The sequence below is a fragment of the Dasypus novemcinctus genome, chromosome 10 (genome assembly GCF_030445035.2).
Source record: "Dasypus novemcinctus isolate mDasNov1 chromosome 10, mDasNov1.1.hap2, whole genome shotgun sequence".
NCBI classification, from domain to species: domain Eukaryota; kingdom Metazoa; phylum Chordata; class Mammalia; order Cingulata; family Dasypodidae; genus Dasypus; species Dasypus novemcinctus.
This window is the reverse complement of record NC_080682.1, coordinates 98,049,548-98,051,022: the sequence shown is the minus strand read 5'-3', so window position 1 is coordinate 98,051,022 and position 1,475 is coordinate 98,049,548. Positions and strand designations below refer to the sequence as shown.

At 37.7% G+C, this 1,475-nt stretch overlaps 1 protein-coding gene across 1 annotated transcript; it reads right to left on the bottom strand.

The window, feature by feature from the left end:
* LOC111758711 (olfactory receptor 51I2-like) lies at positions 1-819 on the bottom strand. The gene has a single exon (XM_023582594.1). It carries the CDS (start codon positions 817-819, stop codon positions 1-3), a length of 819 nt encoding a protein of 272 aa, XP_023438362.1.
* Between the last annotated feature and the right edge of the window lie 656 nt (positions 820-1,475).

The window sequence follows — 1,475 nt, the reverse complement described above, 5'->3', positions numbered from 1 at the left end:
CTAATATCTATTGTTTGACATGTTCTTGAAAATCCCTAGAATGCGGGTGCATATCACACAGGTTTTGATGCCAGTAGACAACTGGGTTGAGCACAGGAGGCACCAATAAGTAGACTTAGCCCACGCTGACCTGAAGCACAGGAGGGGCAGGCTTTCCAAAGCGGTGAATGATGGACACGCCCAACAGGGGATATAGACCAGCAACATAGCACAGATGTGGGAAACACATGTGTTGAGGGCCTTGACTCGTTTCTCCAGGGAGGCAATGCCCAGGACTGTGGTCAGGATCTTTACATAGGAGAGCAGGATGAGCACAGAATCAACCCCAAATGTGACAGCAAGTCCTAAGACGCTATTAATATGGTGGTCAGGGCAGGAGAGCTTAATAATATCTGGGTGTAGACAGTAGGAATGGGAAAGCACATTGGCCTCACAAAAGTTTAGTCGCTTAATGAGAACAGGGCCTGGGATGAGAACAATGATTACCCATAAGAAAAATGCAGCAAAAATTTTCACAGTGGAGGCATTGTTGAGGATGGCATTGTATTTAAGAGGCTTAAAGATGGCTACATAGCAGTCAAATGCCGTAGACAGTAGGATACCTGACTCCATCAAGGAGATAAGAATTAAGTACATCTGGGTAAGGCATGCATCTAAGTCTATATCATGAGCACTGAACCAGAAAAGCTTAAGAATAGTAGGTAAAGTGGTAACACAGAGGCTCAGACCACTGACAGCCAGCATGGAAAGGAAGAAATACATGGGTTCATGAGATGATTTTTCCATCCTGATCACTGTCAATATAGTGCTGCTGCTCATTATGGCAGTCAGGTATAAGGCACAGAAGAGGATGGAGATCTGTGGATGATAAACCTCTAAGCCAGAGAAACCAGAAATCAGAAAAGTTTGGAAAATTTTGCTATTGAATAGTCTCATAATAGATGTGTTCAGTTATTAAATATTTATCCTTAAAATTACAAAGAATCCATTGCTATATTATCATCGCAGTCATTATCTTCCATTTCTCTAATTCTTCTCTCTACCTTAATCTGATAACTTGATAAATTTAAAAGCATGTCCTATGGATCTGCACTAAATGAGTCTTATCTGAACTTGACATTATTTTTAGAAATTGAAATCACATCAAATCTATTACTCATTTTCATGATTCTTTTTCTTTCATTCAGGTGAATAAATGGTTAAATGTAAAACTCCTAATCATAATTAAATATTTAAATCTTTACAGGGTAAATAAAAAGTCATTTACATGGACAAAAAATGGAAAAATAGCTACAAAGAAAAACAAAGAAAAGTTTTGAAAAACAAAGAAAAGTTTTATGTGGCTGAACCTCCCTTTTAATTGTCAAGCATATTATAATGCTTCCATGATAAAACAATAGAATATTTGATCAAAACTTAGCAGAGTTATCAATGGAACAAAATTGCTATTCTTGCCCAAAACTGTAATATATAAG